The sequence below is a fragment of the Lissotriton helveticus genome, chromosome 2_1, assembly GCF_964261635.1.
Source record: "Lissotriton helveticus chromosome 2_1, aLisHel1.1, whole genome shotgun sequence".
Taxonomy (NCBI): Eukaryota; Metazoa; Chordata; class Amphibia; order Caudata; family Salamandridae; genus Lissotriton; species Lissotriton helveticus.
Window position 1 is genome coordinate 304,008,026 of NC_136059.1, and position 23,006 is coordinate 304,031,031.

Sequence of the window (23,006 nt, forward strand, 5' to 3'; positions counted from 1 at the left end):
CTCTGTGACGTCCGGCTCCACCTCGGCGCAAAGCTACAAAAAGAATTTCCGAATGTTGCTGACGCAAGGGGATATTCACAAGGTGAGGAATCCACAGGCAGATATAGTATCTACCAGAAAAAGTGTTACCGAAGGTAAGTAACTTGTTCTTTAGGTTTGGAATCAGGGACAAACATTGGGAAGACTCGCATATACGTAGCAAAAACAAGAGGTAAGACAGACAATATATTTTATAACCAGCATCCTCAAGAATGGTTTCTCTCTAAGTCGAATACTTAAAACCACAAAAATGAAACCCATGGCCATACGTCTTCCCACTTTCATACAGAATGCCCTCCATGTTCTCGTGCTTCAGCACCCAAATGTCTATCCCTTATCGATTTCCACATTACCTTAAACAGTATTCTGACCTTGGCAGTGTCAAAGCTGGGTGGACCAGTTTAATTCGTTCTGCATCCAGCTTTACTCAGCCCGACTATTTCTTTGAAACCAAGCCAGCTCACGCTGACTTTGGAAATGTTAGTAGTTACATCAAATCTTATTCTTTCTATCCGATGACTCAAAATAAACTACAAGCATTCCAAAAAGGATCCACCATTTTTAAAATTTGAACCGATGCCAGAGATACTATGATGGGCTCACAGGTATGGGAAAGGTATCTATCCACCTCTGCAGTGTCCCCTACTGCTTCAATCAAACTCTGTGCACATCGAAGTGTGTTTGGTAGAATGATCTGTGATACACCTGCCACATCCATGGGGAGATATGAAAGATCTTTTTGGGGAGGTCATAAAGAAATGTTCCGCGGATCATGGCCAATGAGAGACCGCAAGTATTTAACCAAATAGTGAGTGCAGATTTGGTAATGTCAGATCTAGATGAAAACTTTTTTTGTCATGAACAGTCCATATGCTGATCATTATGGTGGCAGCTGACTAGCTTGCAAACTAAAATATTGAAGGACTCCTTTTTGATGGAAAAACTTTATTGAAACCCGAAGAAAATCATAATCATTTTTATGTAGTCACATAGTTAGAAGCTTCCTTTCATTTTCGCAGAGAGATTTGTTGTGGGTTTTGAGATGATTTGGTAAAGTAAACCAGAAGAAACCTGTTGACTCTGAGCTTTATCATGCATGAACGTCCACCGTGCATCCCCGCCATTTATGGTGAGAATCCCCTTCGGATCTCTCTTCCGGAGTCTCTCGTCCTTCAGGAACAGGTGTGGGAGCACACCGCTTCACCTCCCAGCAAGGTTCGCCCCTGGCATTGTGGTAAATGCAGTTTCGGTTACTTGCTTGCTTCAAGAGTGTTTGAGTGTTTCGCCACAGTTGGTGCAGATAGTGTTGATCTCTAGACACGTGCTTCTGGTTCTTTAACCGTCATCAGTAGAGATTACAGTCTTCAAAATTTGGGGTTTGCGGAGTAGGCTGCCAACATATTTCTCAGGTCAGGTACCTCTCACAGGCATGCGGGTGCTTCATCCACAAGCTTGTCAGCTCAATGACTCACAGGAGTACTTTTAAACAGTAAGCGCGACTACTCACCTGTGAGGGTCTCAAGGCGCTGGGGGTGGGAGGTAGCAGGCTTCTGTGCTTGTCTGTGTACTTGGCCTTGTTCGCTCCTTTTTCGTATTGGTTCTCACTAGGGTGATTACCAAAGTGAGATGCCTGTTTTTATTAGTTGCTTCTTATTATCAAACTTCTAGTTTTCGAAGCTCAGTTTTTTAGGCTAAAATAGTCTACTCACCCTGCATGAGGTCCATTGATACCCGTGTTCCCACGCCCATCTTCCATGGAGTTTGGAGTATTCCCTATGGCCATGTGGGTATTACTGTTCAGCAGACTTTGGAGATGCTTTGCCTGGATAGCAGTCATCATTTTACAATAGTTGTTCAGGAAATATACTGCTTCTAGGTGATGTTTTTATTTCCCAGGTGTATACGCTAGGAGTTTTGGATGAAAAGATTTTTAAGGTTTCAATACAATAGAAACTTATATTTGTGGCAAGATTTTATGGCATACGTGTACTTACCGCAAATCTTAATTTGCATAAAAAGATCATGACTTCAAATGCAATTGTCTGGAAGCACTAATGTGTATTGCATTGCGTTTCAATTTTATGATCATGTTCAACTATATGTTATTTTTAAAACTGTTTACTTAACTATCAACAATATATTATTTTGAAAACTATTTAGTTAACTATCATAAATCTCCAGAACGTGTATTTTCCACACGGTATTGCACTTTCACAAATAACATCTTCAAGGTACGGCCACAGGCTAGAGCATCACATTTATACTGAAGATGAATGGCCCCTGGTGAGTGGCATGAATGTGTGTCTGACTGAACCTCGTTCTTGGTTGTGTTTTAGCTTTTCTCTTGTTAAAGAGACACTAACACTCCATTAGACAAGTGAAGGTGCTGGTCTTTGTGCACTGCTACAAAGCACAGCTGTAAACATCGTTCAGTTAATAATCTGATCTGTCAGAATAACTGCTACTGGAGAGAGAGCTCCAGGCCTTGTGTGTTGGAACATGTGCATCGGTTTTCTGTAGTTGTATTCTCAAATGTTATTGGTGGTTTTTTTTGTTATCATTTGGTGCACATCGGTCACCATCAGATGTATCTGAATTTAGGAGCACTAAACAAACTCTTTTAAAATGTGGATAGAATGACATACATTTATGTTGGTCCCTCTCCATCCTCGTACACCTCTCCCATTGCAAATACCATGTCCATCTAGGAGAAGGAATAATCCCATTGAAGCTCCAAGACAATTTACAAAAAGGTCTAACAACTGACGATTGAAACAGTAGGAAAACCTCTTTAAGCACCAAAGAATGCATACAGATAATCTAGAAGAGGATGAAAGTGCATGAAGTAAAGTGGAATAGTCGTTTTAGAATGAATCATCACATCAACTCGAATTCTGCTGAGTAAAAGATGTGCAAGTCCAAAACGTCGCAGCTGTGCCCTCTTCCGGTGCTGCCTAGAAAGCCTGATCCTCTTATTGGTCCTCACGGGTTTAGGCCCCAGGTAGGAACTGAATTATTTCCTTGACTTGGGGAAACAAGCTACTCGTCTGCTTCTCTGGTTAGAAGACAGCATGCAAAAGCATTTCTGAGAGGCACTCATCCGTTAATTCTAGAACCACTGTGTGGATTCAATCCTTGCCATGTTTTCTACGTTTCTCTCCTAATATATTTCTTCGTGAGCAGGTTTCAGATATTTGTTTTCTGTAGAAGAATGCTGCTGCAGACTATTATAAAAAAAATGATGGTGTTCTACAGAGAATCAATCTAGGATTTTTCTGTAGCTTTTCTGTGCTGCAAATTAAGCCACCTCTAGCCATGTTTAAGCTAGTTTGAGGAATCTTGTGCCTGTACCTTAGTCCACTTTCTTTCGGACTGAGATATTACCTTCCGATGGAAAATAATGCATGCCATACCAAAACAAACCATACTGTGGTAGCAGATACATCTCAGCATACACTGTGTATTCACTGGTAGAACCACTGGCATGAAATGGTGCTGTCATCCCTTATGTTAATGGTGGTATTTGCTTGATTGATACGATCTCTATTATTTTAGGGTGCAAAAGACTTCCCAGCACGCAGAACTCTCAAGGATACCTCATCCAACCCACAGACACCACAGCTATCGCCTTATAATTCCCCAAAGCCACAACACAAAGTTTCCCAGAGCTTCTTACCACCTGGATGGGAGATGCGGATAGCTCCAAATAATAGGCCGTTCTTCATCGATCATAATACGAAGACCACAACATGGGTGAGTTGATTGTGAAAATACTTTTTGACTCAATATTTAATGTGTATGTCTGTTGATTATGAATTAGGTTTACCCGTTTTGATGTTATCTTTGGTTTTGTGTTAATTGCTATTGCACACACACTGAGCAAATCCTATATTTTAAGTGATCTGAATTTTAGTTTGTGGTAGTAGCAATTGAAATCTTCATTTGAACTTTTACACCCGGATCAGGCATTTGAATAACTTTAGGATGTCAAAATGAAACTATTCACTATCTTAGTCGTGTTTTAAAGCACTCCAGAATTAGCAATCTGATAATTTTGAGGGCAAGATGATGATTTAATGTGTTCAAGACATTCCCAGGGCAAAGAACCTGGGATTGAAACCTTGGTCCATGAAACCTGCAGATGGCGTTTTCACCAATTTACGCCTTAGACCTTATGGTTCAACTAGCTATCATCAGGAATTGGCAGGAAACTAAACATGACTTTTGTTCAATTGTTTTATGGATTTTCAGGAAAAAAATACTATAAGCAAGACTTCTTAGGTCGAATGGGGTGGGTTTCAGACGAGCCAGCTACAGAGATTGAATCCTTCTAATGTACAGTGCTTACCTTAAAAAGGCCATTTTCACAGAGAATAGTTGAATGTGTGGCTTCCGCCAACTTCAGTGTATGCAGTTATTCATACTATAAGATGATTCACTTTTACCATGATTAACAGCATAAGAAGGGGCTAAAAGGAGACCTTCAAAATCTTCCAAATGGCAGAGGAGTCAATACTGATTTGTTGCTGGTATGACTAGTCAACACCTGGCTCGTACATGTATTCAAGAGACAGTCATGGCTGATAAATGAACAGCAACTTTAGTGTGAATGCATTAGATATTCAAAGCAGAAGATGTAATATAAAATGCACATCCCCGATTTAAGTGTCCTATGCTAATTGTCAATGTGTGGGAATGGCCATAGTCTATGAGAAGTGGAGCCATGAGTGGCTCATTATGCTTCTGCCCCAACAACGGGGAAAGATGGCACTGCATGTATGATTTATATCAGTCACTTTTTTTCTCACTTGGAGGCATTTTAGAAATGGATGTTTAACCAGAGCTTGGGCACGAGGTATTGTGTCCATGGAGAGGGATAATATACCATTAGGCAGGGATTTTAAGTAGGACCCAGTTGTCTCGTAATACAAAACTATTATAACATAATCTTGGAGGCAGCAAGTTGTGATTTCTTAGTTATGTAGGCTGTAATATGATATCATGGAATTTGTCCTTGTGCTGTTTTTAGGTCTCTGCTAGATAGCGCATGTGCTGTCTCGATGAGACGTGTTGTGTTCTATCTGTGGACTTACATGCCACCCATCTCCAACCATTGGTAAACATCAGCGTTGCTGTAATTTTCTTCGATGTCATTCATCATGGCGTGCGGCCGTCATTCTCTCTTCTTGTGTTTGGCCCTTCTATAGCTCATGGACCAAGTACATGTCTCCTTGCACTACTCCTGGTTTACAGAGCTATTTTTCTCTTTTTTTCCACTGGAGTACTTGGGTTTTCAGGCAATCTCCCTGGTACGCATACACACATACCACTAAAATGCTCACACGTGTAAATAACAAGTGTATTTCTTAAAAAAGTTATTAAAACATGAACAGCACTTGTTTTTTGCACAATCCAATGGTATTGGAGCTCTTGCTTCATCATCCGTCTTGCCACAGCGCGAACTGTGCTTTACAGCATGGCTCAAAGTCACTGAAAACAAGCATGTGCATAGCCAATAGGTCTCGCTTTTGGGACCTTATAAGTATTTAGTTATGCAGCACAATCCTTGGTGCAACAATATCAACCGCTGCATGGCTAAACACTTATAAGGTCCCAAAGGCGAGACATATTGTACATTCTACTAAAAACAGTCAACATCCAACAGAACACGTTAGATAGAAAACTGAACATCTAGCTGATTATCAGAGCTCACAACTGACCCATGTTAATAAACAATCACAACTTCTCAATTTCACAATGACATCAACGCTTCTTAACTGGGTTTCAAGCAGTCAGCAGATGGTGAACAATAACATAGTAAAAATGATACCGTTGTATATCAAGAGGGAACGAGTCATCCACCCTCCTGATTGTTCTTGGGTCTGTTAAGGAAATGTCAAGCAGGAAAGCTTTCTCCACAATTTCAAGTGAATGGCACACAAGTTACAAACCTGCATTGACCGCTGATTATCAACTGCAACACCCATGAATATCAAGAGGGTGTTCTAGGTCAATATACAATTTGAAAAGTATGCCCTGGAGGCAGTGTGTATTCTTGAAGAGCATAAATTAATCACTTTGGAAACATGTAAATAGTGGTAACTGTCGAATTATATAAGACTGCGCAACGACCTTGGCATAAAATGGTGTTAGATCCTCGCAGGGTTTCAAAACAATAGTGGTCAACTGTGCTATAAACGGCACCATTGTACATTCAACCTACCACAACATCTTTGGTGACAACCTCAGCCCAACTGAAAGGAGCCTTCATATACCAATACATTTTGACCAAACTCATTAAATCATCATACCTTTAACAGATGTATATACCATTTTCTGATGTTTCTTACAGATGACCCACAACTCACTGATCTTTCAATTATACAACTTTTCTGAGGTACACAGAGGAATGAAATGTTTCATATTTATTACTTACAACTAATTTTCTCAAACGCTCCTTGGGCAAGATTTTCTAATTCCTCTTGAAAATAGAAAATAGTATTAAAATCACAGTACGTTTTTACCAATGTTTTCATCAAGAATCATGAGTCACTATTTCCCAAATATCTAGGATGTAGAGTCACCAACATCCCAGTAGAGCGGATCACTTTTAGTCACTGTCGCTATATTGAAATTTGAAATGTAAAATTTACTACTGAACAGTACGCAAAATACAGTGAACCACTGTTTATTTTTATGGGATATATTTACATATAGTGTGAATTTCAGTCCTTACTTCTGTTTCACTCAATTTACCGGTTCGGGTGTTGTTCCTCTTTTAATTAGACACACAAATGTTGCCCATTGCTATAACAGTTGATGATGGATCACTGGTTTGGTGCTTAAAAATACCATAAACCTTGTGACCGATAGGGGCCAACTTGTCACTGATTTCCTTTCATCAACGGTGCATTCAGCTTTCACCGACTCATTTAAACGTTAAAGGCCTAAAAACAACTAATGCACATGCATTCCTTAGCAGGCTAATATTACAAAAAATGTTTATTAGACATGCCCCTGGCCTGGGCACATTATCTGAAAACTGAGCTCATACCAGGCCCAGGTCTCCTGCAGAGCCTGGCTCTGCAAACCTGGGGTCTTCTTTGAAAATAAATCCACCCCTTTGAGTGTATTCCTTGTCCCAGCCTCCAGCAGAGTCTGGCTCTGCAAACCTGGGATCTTCTTTGAAAATAAATCCACCCCTTTGAGTGTATGCCTTGACCCAGCCTCCAGCAGAGTCTGGCTCTTAACCTGGGATCTTCTTTGAAAATAAATCCACCCATTTGAGTGTATGCCTTGACCCAGCCTCGAGCAGAGTCTGGCTCTTAACCTGGGATCTTCTTTGAAAATAAATCCACCCCTTTGAGTGTATGCCTTGTCCCAGCCTCCAGCAGAGTCTGGCTCTGCAAACCTGGGATCTTCTTTGAAAATAAATCCACCCCTTTTAGTGTATACCTTGTCCCAGCCTCCAGCTGGAATCTTCTTTGAAAATAAATCCACCCCTTTGAGTGTATGCCTTGACCCAGCCTCCAGCAGAGCCTGGCTCTGCAAACCTGGGACCTTCTTTGAAAATAAATCCACCCCTTTGAGTGTATACCTTGTCCCAGCCTCAAGCAGAGCCTGGCTCTGCAAACCTGGGATCTTCTTAGAAAATAAATCCACCCCACTGAGCACGTGATGGTCCTTGCCCCCTGCAGTGTCTGGCTCCGCTGTCTCTGCTGGCCTGTCCCCTTCTCTGAAACGGAAAGGTGGTGGCGCCGCCCGTTTAAACACAGATGTCTCCCTTGATAGCCTCATTACTCCGAGGTGGTGCTGGGCAACTGGAGTGTATTGAACAAGTGGAGTGTACATCACACTTGGAAGAATTCCATGCTGAAGTACTTCACATCCACAAACGGCTGTCTCTCCCAGGCCGCTGCAAAGAGCAGGCCTAGCTACGGTGAGCAGCGTGGAGCATTCATTCTGGTTTTGGGCTGTTTACACCCTATCAGGCTGATAATCCAGGACCGGTACACCGCCGAAAGTAGAGGTGGTAGACAGTTGTGGTAGAACTTAAACAGTTTACAAAATCTGGCCTCCATTTCTTTTCGTTTTCATCGACATAAGTGTGTTGTTCTACAGTGCATGCCCGCTATCAGCGAATGTGCCCGTGCTAATATCTATAGCTCCCGCCACTTGTTCTCACATGCCCTCTCGGTTGTCATTCGTTTCTGTAGCGCACAGTCTGCCTTTAGTTAGGCATCGCAGCGCTATTATTGAGCCTATAACAAGAATTTGATTCTCCACAAAACCTGTTTACCCTTTATATTCAGCCGTCTCACATGCAAATTGGTTTTTGGTTCAGTTAGCCGTGCAGTTTTTTTTTATTATTAATCCTCGCCCCTTCACCGATCAAAGGCTTGTCTTGGAAAATACACTCTACATTATTAATTTACCGCAGACACAAAGTGACAGCGCCTTGAGGCTAATTAGGCAGCGGTAATTATGCCAGCCTTAGATCCGCTTGGTGTTAAAATGCACATCTGGACAAACACTTAGCATCTAGACACATCTCGCCCTGCTTTTGTTTCTTCATCTGCAGCGGAGACCCATTCCTGTCTGCAGTTATTCAGAAAACCATACTAAATTAGCATTGATGCTTGGTAATTGTATAAATATTTCCCAGCTCCCGCAATGAAGTGGAAAACCTAGGACCTAAAGAGTTAATGTGTAAGCATGTCTGGCTTCCAGGCTGGAGCCAGCGGGACCTGCCAGGGTGAGCTATGATGCTGGTAACCCGAGGCTGCCCAGTAAGACTATCCGATAGCCAGCCTTCCCTGATGTTTCCTGTAGTGTGCCGAGGATGCCAGCTGGACTGGAGCTTAAATAGCACACGTCTTGTTTATAGAGGTGTGTTGTGATAATGATGGGGCCACGTGTGCTCGAACTCCCGGCCTAGTCCACCACCACGTCGGCTTCATCAGGGAATACGTTCCCTATGTTCCCAACCACTCGTATATTTGTTTTCTTTGGTATCATCCACTTGTGGCAGTTTCCTTAAGCTGCCTCTTTTTTTTCCTAACTGGGTGATGTTTGTAGCCATTTCTTCCTGCAAGTGTGTGCAATAACCAGTATCATGTTATATGCATGCACTAACCAATATGTTATATGCACCTGTATGGATCTGCTTCATATTACCTACTTGTAGATTTAATCGATCCTGCTCTGGTGATGGAGTCCTGGCTTCAGCTCCTGGGGCACCTACACTTCTCTCACTCTCTCCGCCTCACGGCACCCTGTAGTATAGGAGTGACTGGTGCAGGTCCCATGGGGCCGAATCCATGCCAGATTTTCAGCACAACCACTAACTATGCAAACGAGTTACATTTGGATTTGTTGTAATGAAAGTATGGATAACCTGAGCATTTGGCACAGATCTGGCCCTCCTGGAACTACATCTGACATTCCTGCTATGTAGGATTGGAACTGGTTCCTCTTCTCATATTTCATTGCATAAGTAGTTGATTTGTGGAGTGGAGTACCTAGTTAGAAAGGCAATATTCAGTCTTATTGCCAGGCGGCACCATGTCTCTGTTTATCGACCTGCATCTGCTGCTTGCTCTGTGCAAGTGCTAGGTTAACCTTCCCTCCTTTGCTGACTCAAGTGTTTGCTAGGCAGAGCGATCATTATCTAGGAAACTGCGCTCTTCGTCCTTCATACACAGACCATGAATATGAAAGACGTACCATGCCAAGTACAAAGGTAAGAAGAACTGGGTTACTTTAGTAGAACCCTGTCTTTTTGTGGTCTGTCAGTATTTTAAGGGTGTCTCCCTGTGTTGTACCGGATGTGAATTGGTGGCACTCCTAGGTCGTTTCTACCATACAACTTAATGCAAATGCTTTGTGTGTTCTTATAAGGTCGTTGCCACAGGTGCAAGAGTCTAAAATGATTGCACAGCACACTGAGGATGAAAAGTGTTGTGTTCAGCTATATCCTTCAAGAATGTTGGTCCAGCCATGCCATATTTGCTATACAAAATGATGTATGCATGCTTTCTTTATGCTACTTAAACAGCATGTTGATATGCACCACACTCCATTGCTAATGAAGACCAGTTAGTGTATTCATCAGATGTGTTGTATTGCACCATCTTTGTCATTTAATCGCAGATTCACTCTACTTGTGAATTGAGGCAAAAGGTACTCCTTGGGTTGGGAGCTACCCAGTTAGGGATGGAATATTGGAAACAAGCTAGTGGTCTTATGAATGGTGTTTATGATTAAGCTAGGTCCCATGGGTGCTGAGGGAAGAGGTGCTGCTGCTTCTAGGGATGTCGCCCTATGTAGTTTTGGCACTATTGTTACTCCATCTAAATGTATTAGTTTCTAATGTTGAAGAATGTATAAATTGTGCTGTGGAATGTTTTAACTGTAATTGATTTTACTATTGTTTAAAGACCAAGGTCTAAATAAACATTGCCTTGACTGACTGACTAATTAAATATGCAAACCCTCAGATCTTTTAAATGCTGTTAGGCTTAAGTGGGGACTGAAGTTGTTCCAGAGCTTGAGTGCTTTGGTGGGCGTGAATTTAATGAGGTTCAATTTGGATGGAGAGAGCAGGTTTGCATTTCAGGACTTTGCATCAAGTATAAGGCCATCTTTTGGATGCATTTTGGGCAAATTTTCCAATACATTTTGAGGACTATGCATAGCACCGTGATTTTGATTATTTGACCCACTGGGAGTCTGATTGCCTCCAGTGTGCCTGCTTTTGTTCTGCCAGCCCTTCGTGACAAATTTCCATGAATCTAGCACAGGGCCCAGGTAGATAAGTTTCTCTACTGCCAGTTGCATTGGCCGTAAAGCTTCTGATATTTTCCAGTGTAATTCCCTCCCCTTCTTCCCCCCCCACTCCTGCCCCAAACCCCTCCCTTTTGTCTCTTGCCCGTCTTGCCAGATATCCTGTAGTTCTGGGTCTTTAGGTATGATCTAAATACTGCTTTTTTCTTGTGCTTTCACTCTTGCCTTATCTAGCTTCTCTTAGTGGGCATGAGCAACCCATCTCTCGTCCAGATTCAGATAATTCCATAGTAAATGTATCCTTTTGTAGTGAATCTTTTTTTATTTTAAACAGGCAGCAGCTCACATGCTATTGTTATTAAGACCTTTCTCGTTAGACAGCCATTGTAGGAAATCAATTGCCACAATTAAAGGGTGGTGGCTTGGAATTGGTAGGGCTGGAGACTTTTGTAAATTCTTTAGCCCAGTACTCTCAAGATTCCCTTCAGAATATTCCATGTAAGCCGACCAGAAACGTCCTTGACTTCTCATTGATGCCAAATAACAAAAGAATACAAGGGAATCATTCAAACCCTAAATCATGAATTATACATAGATTTGATCAACAATATATACATATAGATCTCTTAGTACTGAGCATCAAAGTGATGAAGAAAATAATTAAACACTTTGGTGCAACCAAGAAAATATTTTTATCTAAATGGTGAAAGAACAACAGAAATAAGGTGTTGCACAAATTTCAACATCCTGCAGAATAATAACCCAGAATTGTCCCATCAAGTCCACAGATAGGGCCAAAAGTACTGTTGGTTCACTCTTGCAAGGGTATAGCTTGACCAAGATGGATTCTGTGGATTACAAAACTATTTGTGTGTTGACAAAAGCCAAAGTGGTTTCATACAAGTAAGTAGTGGACAGACATCGATGTTTCGGTCTCTTGTATAATTAACAGGACAATGCTTAGAAACAAAATATCATTATATTTCAGAAGTTTGTGTCATCTGTTTTTGAAACATGCAGAAAAATGCACATAGTTATTTCAATTGGATTAATTTTGAATTTGAGCTCACCACAATCCTGGTTATTGCAGCATGAAAAGTAGCAATTTAAATTTGAAGAGGGTTTTGATCAATTAGAACACATAACACGGGCCTGTGGCTCTGTTCCCGTGTTCCGAAATAAATTCTCTTTGATGCACCAGCACAAATCACCAAATCTCCAAAGTGTTTTTGCTCACCTTATAGTAGTTTTATCCTAACTAAAGACTTCCCTGTGAGGCTGCTGCTGGTTGATGCAGACTATTTAAACTGGAAATCCTGTTACCAGAACGTTAGATTCAAACCAAAATGTCTATAAAGAAATGCATTAACTCTATATGACGGAAGAAGTTAAAATAGCGATCCATTTTTACATAGTCAGCGGGGTCAGTCGCTGTAATAGAAAGTCAGCATAGCCATAATTTTGTCCTTGGAAAACTGCATTTCAGAAAAGGTGAGACTGGGGTAAATGAGCAAACCTGACTGAATTTTTATAAGACCAGATTAGGCATCAGGTAAGGCTACTGGTAAACCTTTCTTGAAAATTCAACATTTTCTTGCGCCTTTTATCAGGCAAACAGGAGCTTGTTTAAGAAAGTGGGCAATGTAGGCTCCAAGCCAGGTTGTTGGGTGTCTCCTCTAAGTTGGTTCATTAATAAAGGAATAGACAAATCTCTTTAATTCCAGGCCGGCTGGACATGGCACTGTCCGCCTGTTGCTTATCTAGAGGCCATAATTTAATCTAGAATCATCATCTTTTCCTTATAGCAGAAGGTTTAGCAGGGAGGAAATCCACATGGATAACTTAAGTCCAGTACCAAACATTACATGTCACTCAGCACACAAGTCTCTTTTGTGTCCTCCATGTCTTAAGCGGGGGTATTGCCATGTCTTGATGCTCCACCATCGAAGAGGCTCAGGTAGGCCTTGACAGACTTGACCTGATAAAAAATACATCAAGCCCCCTTCACTCTTTAAAGCCGGGCAAGATACAGATTCAATACCTGGGTCCCCTTTCACAGTGTTTGCTTCTGTGATTGCTGCAACTTCTACCATCTAGCCGCAGTCATAAGAGCCAAGTCTGAGAACAAACGGGATATACTGACCCTTGTAATTAATCGTTTTTTTCAAGGCAGTCTCTTTACAGATGTTTTATAGTGCTTATAGATTTGATTCATTGTCCTCAGGAAGGGCCCCAGGATGCACCTCAATCCAGGTCCTTGAGTTTTTGATGCAGTCCATTTGCTCTTCAAAGCAAGTAATGGTTTTAAATGCACATGGCTGAAATGTATTGCATATTTTATCTTTCACTTTTAAAGTGTGCATAGAAAGGTTCAAAGTCCAGTCACCCTCCTTGCAATATTAGACTTATCTTGAAGTCCTCCAATTTGATCTCCTCCAATTTGGTCCTCCAAATGTTCTCAATTTTGTTTTTATTTCTGCAGAGTCCATCATTCCTCTATCTGCGGCTTATTTTAAACATTGCTGTTCACAGGCCTGAGCAGTAGTTACCTGGTGTGCCCTGGTCTTCTCGGGAGGCTGCTCCACGGTAATGAGGCCAAGGATTTGAGAACATTGCTTAGCTGTGGGTGTCCTATGCACCAAGCATAAGCCCACCCTTGAGGGGCCACTTGCCCCTTTAAGAAAACTCAGTCCAAAGTAATCAGGGCTCAAGTTATTCAGTCCACAACAGGAAGTGGTGGTGGTGAGGGGGACGGTGGGGGTACCTTGTGTGTGCTTTACTCCCTGGATAGACTGGTAGAACCGACACAGGCCGGAAGCAGAACACTCGCGTGCGGGTGCGGCTGCAGGTCAGTGCGGTCTTGGTATAAGAATTCAGAATTGCCCAAAAACGTTTTACTTTTAAATTGTGCTAAAGTCTTTTATTATTGAATGTGATTTTATTCACTCTGTGTTGTGCTTCGGGGAAAGAGAGCCGTGTTCAGAGCTCTAGGGGATCGGGGCTTTCTCACTCACTTCCGCTCTGCCATCACCGGGTCAGCACTCTAGTGGTTGAACGCAGGTAGTCGCAATCAACTAAATGTGCACGCCGCTGGCGCCCTGAAGGTGTGCCAGGGGCGGGCCCGTCTGCGCCCGGCAGGGACCAGGGGCCAGACCCCTGCACTACTTGCCCCAGACCGTTACACTTATAGCAGCACTGACGTTAGGAATCTGAATAACCTCCCAAAAACTCATTGTGGGAAAATCTTCCTCCCAGATAGGATCCCAAACGAATGTTCTACCTGTAGACACAATTTTACACCTCAAAATCCCATCCCAACTCCGGCTAAGGTTGAATTCAGTCTCCTACTTCTCAACTGTAGATCTCTGTCTAAACACACTGCAGAAATCTGGATGCTACTCGGAGACCAAGACCCTGACGTGCTTTTCCTTACAGAAACTTGGCTCGCCCCTTGCTCTGAGCCAGACATTGCGCAAGCCCTTCCCCCTGGCTATTTGTTACAAAGAGTGGACCGCTCCAAGGGTCGAGGGGCTGGGATCGCTATTGCTTACAAGGATCAGTTCACTTGCCGCCTACTGGGCTCCCCCCTCGAAGACTGTGAAAATGCCCATTTCTCCATAGTATTCTCCCCACATCTTGCCCTCACAGGCATTTTGATCTATCGTCCGCCTGGGCCAATAGGGTCATTCAACAACTCCGTGCTGGAGGCCACTATCAACCTAGCCAGTGCATCGACTAATTTTACAATCTTGGGAGACTTTAATCTCCATTTCAATGAGCCTCTCGCTCTTAATGCTGGTGAGCTGACCAGAGATCTTCTTTCTCTCAATCTCTCTCAAAAAGTTAACACACCCACGCACACCGGAGGTCACCTTCTGGACCAAGTGTTCTCTAGCTTGCCCGGCCTTAAGGGTATCGACCCTATCCCCCTACCTTGGACAGATCACTCTCTGGTAAGCCTGCTCTGGTCACCACAGTCACCCAGACGCACAATACAACCATCCTGGACACTAGGCCGCCCCTGAAATAAACTCCCCATAGAGGAATGGTTTCAGGAGCTGGAAAAGACCACACCCAGCTTAAACCAATGCCCAATACAAGCCAATGAGGACTTTCTCAACTGGATCGAAGAGTCACTCAACATGGTCCTTCCCAGAATCAAAATAAAGGAGACGGCGGTCCCACGAAATGCCCCTTGGTTTACCCCAGAATTACGCACCCTGAAACAACAATGTAAAGTGAAGGAAAGACATTGGAGGAGAGATTTTCTTACCTCTAAAAAACAGAACTATAGACTCGCCATTCTTGCCGACAAAAAACAACTTAGGAAAGCACAAGCATCCTACTATGAGAACAGAATCTTAGCCGCATCCAACTCATCCAAAGAAACTTTTAATATCATCAAAAAGCTACTTCAAGCCCCCGCTCCTACATCAGTTTCAGACCCCTCTTGCATACGGTGTAACAAACTTGCAGAGCACTTTAATAAAAAAAACAGCTGATCCTTGAATCCCTCTGTTAGACCTGTCTGCTTCTGGAGAGACTCTAACCATTATTATTTATTTTTGTCCCCCTTAGCCTCCCAGAGTTTCTATTTTTATTTTTACATATGTCCATCAGGAATTTTTTAATGCTGTCAGGGGGCTAGGTGTTCCTTGGCGATGACGCCATTTTTCCCTCATAACCTGTGAGGCCTAGTCAGCCCCCTTGAAAATCTAGGGATCTCCAGAAACCTAAGATGGTGTCCACCAACTGCCATAACGGACACTACTGGAGGACAGGTCCATAGGATAACATTAGGGAACTTTCTAGAATTGACTAGAGACTTCTGCAGGTCTCAGGCCACCCTATATAAGGCCAGTGACCAGCAGCCATTTTGTGCTGACCCCAGAGTAGAGGAGTGAGGCAGTGGTGAGAGGAGGTGGACACACTGAGAGCAGCTAGTTTGTCACTGAGGCTGACAGTTACTTCAGAGGATTGTTCCCCCTTCAGCCTTTGACCGATCCCTCTATCAAGACAACAACTACTGACAAGGAAATCGAGTTACTGGAGGAAGAAGATCCTTTTATCTCAGAGCCCCAGTAAAACCACTCAGAACACCCTTAATTGGGGGTATTCCTGCTTGTCAATACCCAGCGCTGTGCTCACCGGTGTCGTGGAGTAGCTGTAGTGAAGGTGGGCGTCTGTGGCACCTTAGCACCCTGAAGAGCGAGGTCGCCGTGTGTGCACATCCTTCCTGTGAAGCCGGAGTGAGAAGTGCCTGAGGAGAAGCAGTGGCGCTGCTCCGATCGGCGTCGGGACCCCGGGGGCACCGGCCGCGTCACACGAAGAGGTAGGCGCTTCCGCGCATGACCAGCGACTGAACGCTTTTGCGAGGCAGGAGGGGCCTAGGATCGAGCAGGCCCAGAAGAGACCGAGCAGCGTCCCTGTGGAGAACAGCGTCCTTCCTGGGAGCAGGTGCGCCGAGGCGGAAGAGGAACGAGCGCTTCCGCGCATGCTCCGCCGAGTAGTGCCAGCGGAAGGAAAGTCATCGCGCCAGCTGAGGAGTGCCGCGTCGGAGCTCCAGGAGGTCGATCCCCTCAGAGGAGGCAGAAGCGCCACAACGGACGACTCGGTAGGGAGCCCTGAGCCGGGAAAGCCTTCCCTGCCTCCCCCCTTCAGCCCGTCGGTTACCGGGCTCCAGCGCGTGTAGAGGAAACACCCGCGACACGCCCCCAACCTCACAAGTAAGCCGGGTAGCGTGGGAACGGGAGGCGGCAGAGCCAGGTGAATGAAGCAGAACAGTGGGGCTACGACCCACGCAAGTGACTGACTTGTCAAGGGGAACCTGACTCGAGGAAAACGAGTTAGTGAACTGAATAACATAGAATAAAACTTATCCGATATCTGACTCAGAAAAGAAAGGTGGAAATGGTGCAGGGAACCACAGGGTTCCTGGGTAAAATCCCCTACAGATTAGTGATAAGTGAAGAAGTAGATTCTCTACCAGCTAGGTGTGCCTGTCAATCAGAGGGAGAGGAACCTTACTAATATTATTGTGTCTTTCCTTTTAGCACATAACTGGTGGGTCATACAGTGAAGATCTACATTCAGGTCTTGCTGTTGAGTTGGGCAGTGCTTAAGTGCTGTGGGGTAAAGTACCTATTAATGAACCTGTAAAAACGTATTGCACTAACAGTCTGCATCTTCTTTTCAGTAGATTTATTGGTGGAGTAATGTGTCATTGTATAATAATGTGAGGTAACCTTACAGAGTGTGAAGCTAATGAGATTCTCTTAACCAACCAAAGAGTTACCCTTATGCTTTACTGTACCATTGACAAAAGAATGTGGTTTATTGTCCTTTTTCCACAGCTGAGGAGTGAAAAGTAATTTCTTAAAGTAAAAGTGGAATGTTTTCTCCTGCAAGAAACTAATGTTGTATCTTGTATAACTTGAATCCAAAGAGACATATTATTTTTTATAAAAGGTAACGGTATTTTTCCAAACAGAGGTGTTGTGTCTTTATTTTAGTGGTTCATCACTGTGTTACTGTGGGTGAGACTTGTAAGTACTTAGCCAACGCCTTGAGTTAGCTGTAGACCACTACTGTGCCAAGCTACCATATGTAGGCTTGGGTAATCTAGGTCCAACATAATTGGTGTTTCAGCGGTGGGATCACGGATTTGTGCTTACACTCACTTAGTAGTAACGCAGTGCCAACCACGGGACCCCACCTGGAGTTTTCTCCCTGCGGCCCTCCTAATCTAATTTTTGTTTTTTCTAAATTTATTTCTGGAGGTGGGTGGAGGTTAACCTCAGGTCACTTCGTGGTTTTCTCCTGTGAGTAATTTTATACCATGGCAAAGCTGGAGGTGAATCTTAAAGAGCTGGAAGCCAATACTGTGGCCCAACTCAGGGATTGGTGTCAGCAGAACGGGGTATTTTTTAATAAAGGTGCCAAGAAAGGAGAGTTGCTGACAAGCATAAGGGCATGGTTAGAAGCTCGTCTAAGGGAGGAACCAGAAACGGAAGTGGGTGATGGGGACACTGTTACTGAGGCTGCATTGCTGAACCAAATGGGGAGAGGGAATCTTCTGACAGGTCCCAGGCTACCTTCAAGGGCAAGCAGCAGCGTTTCAGACAGGGGCTTAACCGAAGCCGAGCTGGAAGATAGGAGGGAGGAGAGGAGGTTGAAAATAGAACTAGCCAGGATGGACATGGAAAGGGAGGATAGGAGGTTGGCGCATGAGCGAACCATCAAAGAGATGGATTTACAAGCCCTAAACCGAGGATCCCCCAAATCAGAGAATGGTGGCAGCGATACCCAGACCAACATCAAAGAACCTAGACCGTACCTACCAAAAGATATTATGGCTTGTTATGTACCCAGTGACGACATTGCTAAGTGGCTAGCCGCCTACGAGGTCTCGCTAAGGGCCCATGGGATTCTGGAAGTCCACTGGGGAGGTGGGTTATACAAATACATGCCCCCCACTGGCAGGGATACTTTGTTGGCTCTTGACCAGAGTGAACAGACCTACTATCCGGCTATGAAATCAGCGCTGCTCAAGAAGTTTGGGTTGACCCCTGAGAAATATAGGCAAAAGTTCCGGGGCAGCTACAAGCTGGGCACGCAAAACTGGGTAGATTTCTTGGACTACTCCAGGAAGGCCCTGGAGGGTTGGGTAAGAGGCAGCGAAGTAGGAGACTATGAGGGACTATATGACGTCATACTCAAGGAACACCTACTTGAGAAGTGTCTTCCCGAACTAAGACAGCATCTGGTGGACAGCAAGCTGACCAGCCCCAGGAAGCTTGCTGAGGAGGCAGACATCTGGGTTAGTACCCGGGTGTCGACTAAGGGGACTGGAGGGAATTCCCAGAAGCAAGGACAGGGCGCCCCCCAGAGGAAAGAGGGAGGGGAAACTAAGAGGGAGTTCTCAAAAGGGCCACAAAATACTTCGCAAGGAAGGGGCAGAGGATTCATCCCCAAGAGTAACCCCCCTCGCAACCCTACCCCTGGCCAAAGCCAGCAGCCAAGGGTTGTTCATTGTTTTGAGTGTGGTGGTGTGGGACACTATAAAGGAGATGTGAGATGCCCAAAAAGACCACCCCCTCCCACTGGAGGAAAAGCCCCGGGAATCACTAGTGTAGTGCTCGGGGAGGAGATACCTTTGGTTAATGGAGGGGAGCGGGCGGGTGTCACCTTAGTGTCCCTGGGAGATAAGGAGATGGTTCCCAAGACCCAGCTGCCCTCTAATACTACTAAGTATGAGCAGTGGGTCACCATCAATGGCCGTAGAGGGGAGGCTCTGAGAGACACAGGAGCCAGCATGACTATGGTAAGGAGTCAGCTGGTGTCTCCAGAGCAGGTCATCCCAGATGTACTCCATCCCGCCGTAATGGCTGACGGCAGATTGGGCCACTACCCTGTGGCTGAGGTTCCCTTTGAGTGGGGAGGGGTTGCAGGTCCACTTCGAGTTGCCGTAAGCCCTGCCGTGCCTGTTGACTGCCTGTTAGGGAATGATATGGAGCACAATGCTTGGAGGAGGGTGGAGTACCAGACTCACTCTGAGATGCTGGGACCCCCTGACTGGACTTGTGTCAGCACAAGGTCCGCGACTGCCCGAAGGGGGAGTTCATTGACGCTGGAGCCTGGAACAATGGCCCAGCCGGCTGCCAGAGAGGAGAAGGACAGGAGGCCGGAGGACCCTGCCTCGACATCTCCACCTAGTGAGACAGCTGGACCACCTGCGGAGGTGGATCTGGAGTCCACCGGGGAGAATGTTGCTTCCCTGGAAAACCTACCCATCCCAACTGAATGGCATGTGGAGGGAGGTCCTTCCCGGGAAGAGTTCTGCAAAGCTCAGAAAGAGTGTCCTACTCTCGAGGGGCTGCGGCAACAGGCCAACGCCCAGGCAGCGGGAAACATTGAAGGGAGCTACCAGATTTACTGGGAGGATGGACTCCTCTACAGTGAGCCCAAGGCACCTGGCCACGGTTCAGCCAGAGCCTTGGTGGTCCCTCAATGCTTTAGAGCCTTTCTACTGGAACTGGCTCATGAGATACCATTGGCAGGACACCTAGGACAGGACAAGACCTTTGCCCGGCTTGTCCCCCATTTCTACTGGCCTCGAATGAAAGTGGCGTCGGATACATATTGTCGGACGTGTGTGTCTTGCCAAGCCAGTGGGAAAACTGGGGTGAAGCTAAAAGCTCCCCTGGAACCACTACCTGTCGTTAGCACCCCCTTTGAGAGGGTGGGCATCGACATTGTAGGGCCATTGGATCCACCAACTTCAGCTGGACACCGGTTCATACTGGTTTTGGTGGATCATGCCACCCGGTACCCAGAGGCAATACCTCTGAGGACCATCACTGCACCTGCAGTGGCAAGGGCCCTGATGGGGATCTTCACCAGAGTGGGTTTCCCCAAGGAGGTCATTTCCGACAGGGGGACTAACTTCCTTTCAGCATACATGCGGGCCATGTGGAAGGAGTGCGGCGTTACCTATCGGTTTACCACTCCCTATCACCCACAAACCAATGGTCTTGTGGAAAGGTTTAACAAAACCTTGAAAGGTATGATACGGAGTCTACCTGAGAGCCTACGGAGGAAATGGGACATCCTCCTACCCTGTCTCTTGTTTTCCTACAGGGAAGTGCCACAGAAGGGAGTGGGCTTCAGCCCCTTCGAACTTTTGTACGGGCACCCTGTAAGGGGACCTCTCAGCCTGGTGAAAGACGGATGGGAACAGACTCCCAGGAAGCTTCCCCAGGACGTGGTGAGCTACATGCTGGCCTTCCGGAGCCAAATGGCTAAGTTGTGGAAGCAGGCTTCAGACAACTTGGAGGCCAGCCAAGCAGTTATGAAAGAGTGGTATGACCACAACGCTCACCCAGTGGAACTGGAGCCTGGACAGAAAGTGTGGGTAATGGAACCTGGAGAGCTAAATGCCCTCCAGGACCGTTGGACAGGCCCCTTTGAGGTTTTGGAGAAAAAGGGGAAGTCCACCTATTTGGTGGATCTTAAGACCCCGAGGCAGCCCCTCAGGGTGCTGCATGCCAATCGTCTCAAGCCACATCATGAGAGGCCCGAGGTTGTCTTAATGCTGGTGACCGATGGAGCAGAGGAAGAAGAAAGTGAACCTCTCCCTGATCTTCTCTCGTACAAAGAAAAAGATGGATCAGTGGAGGGAGTGATTCTCTCGCCATCCCTGACTTCTGAACAGCAAAGTGATTGCCGCCAGATCCTGGAGCAATTTTCTCCCCTGTTCTCCCTTGTCCCAGGTTGGACCCACCTGTGTACCCATGACGTGGACACAGGAGACAGCCCACCTGTGAAATCTAAAATCTACCGGCTGTCGGACAAGGTGAAGGCCAACATCAAAAGTGAAGTCGCCAAGATGCTGGAGCTAGGGGTGATTGAACCTCCTGGTAGCCCTTGGTCTAGCCCGGTGGTTTTGGTACCAAAAGCTGCCCCACCAGGCACCACACCTGAATTGAGATTCTGTGTGGACTACCGAGGCTTGAACTCAGTGACTAAAACTGATGCACATCCTATCCCACGGGCGGATGAGCTTATTGACCGGCTGGGAGCTGCTCAATACTTAAGTACCTTTGACCTAACTTCAGGGTACTGGCAGATTTCCCTTACCGAGGAGGCGAAGGAAAGGTCAGCCTTCTCTACACCTGAGGGACACTACCAATTTCGTGTGATGCCCTTTGGGCTCAAGAATGCCCCTGCCACTTTTCAGCGGCTGGTGAACAGGGTCCTTTCGGGAATGGAAGCTTTTTCTGCTGCATACCTGGACGACATTGCTGTCTTCAGTAGCAGCTAGGAGGACCATTTGCAGCACCTGCAAGCTGTTCTTCATGCCCTGCAACAGGCTGGCTTGACCATCAAGGCCAGCAAGTGTCAGATCGGACAGGGGTCGGTGGTGTACCTAGGTCACTTGGTGGGCAGAGGGACGGTGCAGCCCCTCCAGGCAAAGATTGAGGCTATCCTCGCCTGGGAGCCCCCCAAGACTCAAACAGAGGTCCGAGCCTTCCTGGGCCTCACTGGATACTACCGTCGCTTCGTGAAGGGGTATGGCACTATCGTGGCCCCCCTCACTGAACTTACTTCCAAGAAGCAACCCCGACGGGTAGTCTGGACAGAGGCTTGCCAGCGAGCCTTCATGACCTTGAAACAAGCATTGTGTTCCGCTCCCATTCTCAAGGCCCCTAATTTTGCTAGAGAATTCATTGTCCAAACAGATGCGTCAGAACATGGCATTGGGGCAGTGTTATCGCAGCTAAATGATGAGGGCTTGGATCAACCCGTGGTCTTCCTGTCCAGAAGGCTACTCCCCAGGGAAAGGAGGTGGAGTACAATTGAGAGAGAAGCCTTTGCGGTGGTCTGGGCTCTGAAGAAGCTGCGACCATACCTGTTTGGTTCGCACTTCCTAGTTCAGACTGACCATCGCCCCCTTCGTTGGCTGATGCAAATGAAGGGGGAGAATCCCAAGTTGCTAAGGTGGTCCATCTCCCTACAGGGAATGGACTTTACGGTGGAACACCGACCTGGGGCAGACCATGCCAACGCAGACGGTCTATCCAGGTATTTCCGCCTTAGTGATGAGGACTCCCAAGGGGTTGGGTAGTTCTCCCCACTTTCAGCTGGGGGGGACGCGTGTTAGACCTGTCTGCTTCTGGAGAGACTCTAACCATTATTATTTATTTTTGTCCCCCTTAGCCTCCCAGAGTTTCTATTTTTATTTTTACATATGTCCATCAGGAATTTTTTAATGCTGTCAGGGGGCTAGGTGTTCCTTGGCGATGACGCCATTTTTCCCTCATAACCTGTGAGGCCTAGTCAGCCCCCTTGAAAATCTAGGGATCTCCAGAAACCTAAGATGGTGTCCACCAACTGCCATAACGGACACTACTGGAGGACAGGTTCATAGGATAACATTAGGGAACTTTCTAGAATTGACTAGAGACTTCTGCAGGTCTCAGGCCACCCTATATAAGGCCAGTGACCAGCAGCCATTTTGTGCTGACCCCAGAGTAGAGGAGTGAGGCAGTGGTGAGAGGAGGTGGACACACTGAGAGCAGCTAGTTTGTCACTGAGGCTGACAGTTACTTCAGAGGATTGTTCCCCCTTCAGCCTTTGACCGATCCCTCTATCAAGACAACAACTACTGACAAGGAAATCGA

The 23,006-nt window shown here is 45.7% G+C and overlaps 1 protein-coding gene across 24 annotated transcripts in view; it reads left to right on the forward strand.

Annotated features, from left to right (window-relative positions):
* The window catches only part of NEDD4L (NEDD4 like E3 ubiquitin protein ligase), a 1,578,130-nt gene that overhangs the window by 1,253,406 nt on the left and 301,718 nt on the right, over positions 1-23,006 (forward strand). For all 24 annotated transcript variants that reach the window (XM_078674880.1, XM_078674887.1, XM_078674878.1 and 21 more), the window contains one exon: positions 3,595-3,792. In XM_078674880.1, coding sequence (XP_078531006.1) covers positions 3,595-3,792 — 198 coding nt within the window. The remainder of the gene's footprint in view (positions 1-3,594; positions 3,793-23,006) is intronic.